We start from the raw sequence: 1,535 nt of genomic DNA, 5'->3' as shown, positions 1-1,535 counted from the left end.
CCCCCTCCCTCTCTCTCTCTCTCTCTCTCTCTGTTTAATTGACATTGAGATGGAATTATAACTTAGCTCATCTCTAGCAATCATTTATTCCAATGTCTTTGTTCCAAATGTTATTTAACAATGTTATTCATTTATGACTAAATTTGCTAACTTAATCTACCTGCTTCTTATTTTTGTTTATTTACACATATTATTTTTATTAATAATGTGAGAATTAGCTGCATCTAACTATGAACTATAGCAATGTAACGACGTCTATTCTATTTCTCGGAATTTAATATAAAAATTGAGATACTAGAAATGTAGACATAGAAATACGAGTTATTGGAACTTTTGATTAATTATCTTGCCAATTATTTTGCTTAAAACTTCTTAAATATTTTTTACATTTTATACATTTAACAATTTGCTTGTATTTTGATAATAATGAGCTTCTTCTTTTTCTCGGTTTAATATTATTACTCTAATATTATTTTTTGCATATATTATTATAGTAATAATACCAGAAGAGGAAATCTTGGATAATGCCTCACATATGTCTGATCCATTAGGCAGAAGACGCAGCATGGATTCTATACCATCAACATTTACTAATGGCAGTTGTAGTCCTAACAGTAAATGATATTATTGATTTGTTCTTTCATTATAGTTTGTTTTTGTATTGTTATTCTTTCATTATAATATGCTTTTGTATTATTTGTCTTTTTATAACTAAATATACAAAGGAATATTAGCTTATTTTGTATTTATAATCTAAACAAAATAATATTAAATATGCAATATTTCAACTTCTATTATTAGAATATTATATACAGTTAAATAAAAATTAGCTTTTATATGATTGTAAGACTGTCAAATTGTGTATGAAATACTTCCTAAAATAATTTATATTTATTATAGGTTTAGATCCTGATATTAGCCCAGATGAGCAAGAAGAGAAAGCTAGATTGATTGCACAGGTTCTTGAATTACAAAATACTTTAGATGGTAGATATATATTTCACTAAAGATTAAGGTTACAGGAGAATATTCTTATTGGCATTTTTGTAATGTGCAAATGTATATGTTCTGTCTAGATCTGTCACAGAGAGTGGACAGTGTAAAGGAAGAGAATCTCAAGTTGAGAAGTGAGAATCAGGTTCTAAGCCAATACATTGAGAATTTAATGTCGGCATCAAGCGTATTTCAATCAACAAGTCCCAATACCAAAAAGAAGTAAACCATATTAATCAAATAATTAGACAATTTATGAAAAATTAGCTACAGTGATTTTGAAGTAATTGTGATTGTTTTGAGTATTTTGAAAAATTTCCGCATGCATAAATTTTATTTCGATTTACATTTATCAAAAGATAACATCAAATTTTTAAAAATCTCAATATTTGATGCTTAATTTGTCTTCGTCAGCTTGTATACACTTTCTATGAAAAAAAGATTCTTTCTGACAATTTACCTTTTTTTTAAATATTTAACACTACACTACTGTATTCTGTGACTTAAAACACGTTTATAATCATGATTGTACGCGCCAAAGA

General features: G+C 26.8%; 1 protein-coding gene across 1 annotated transcript in view; it reads left to right on the top strand.

The window, feature by feature from the left end:
• Nucleotides 1-1,219, top strand: part of LOC105623211 (short coiled-coil protein B) — a 2,099-nt gene extending 880 nt beyond the window's left edge. Inside the window, exons 2-4 of the mRNA XM_012204610.1 lie at nucleotides 495-614; nucleotides 901-987; nucleotides 1,077-1,219. Of these exons, the coding sequence (XP_012060000.1) occupies nucleotides 495-614; nucleotides 901-987; nucleotides 1,077-1,219 (350 nt within the window). The remainder of the gene's footprint in view (nucleotides 1-494; nucleotides 615-900; nucleotides 988-1,076) is intronic.
• The last annotated feature ends 316 nt before the right edge of the window (nucleotides 1,220-1,535 follow it).

This window comes from Atta cephalotes (genome assembly GCF_000143395.1).
Source record: "Atta cephalotes unplaced genomic scaffold scaffold00054, whole genome shotgun sequence".
Lineage (NCBI taxonomy): Eukaryota > Metazoa > Arthropoda > Insecta > Hymenoptera > Formicidae > Atta > Atta cephalotes.
Note: the sequence above shows the minus strand (reverse complement) of the source record. Positions and strands in the feature narration are given on the sequence as shown.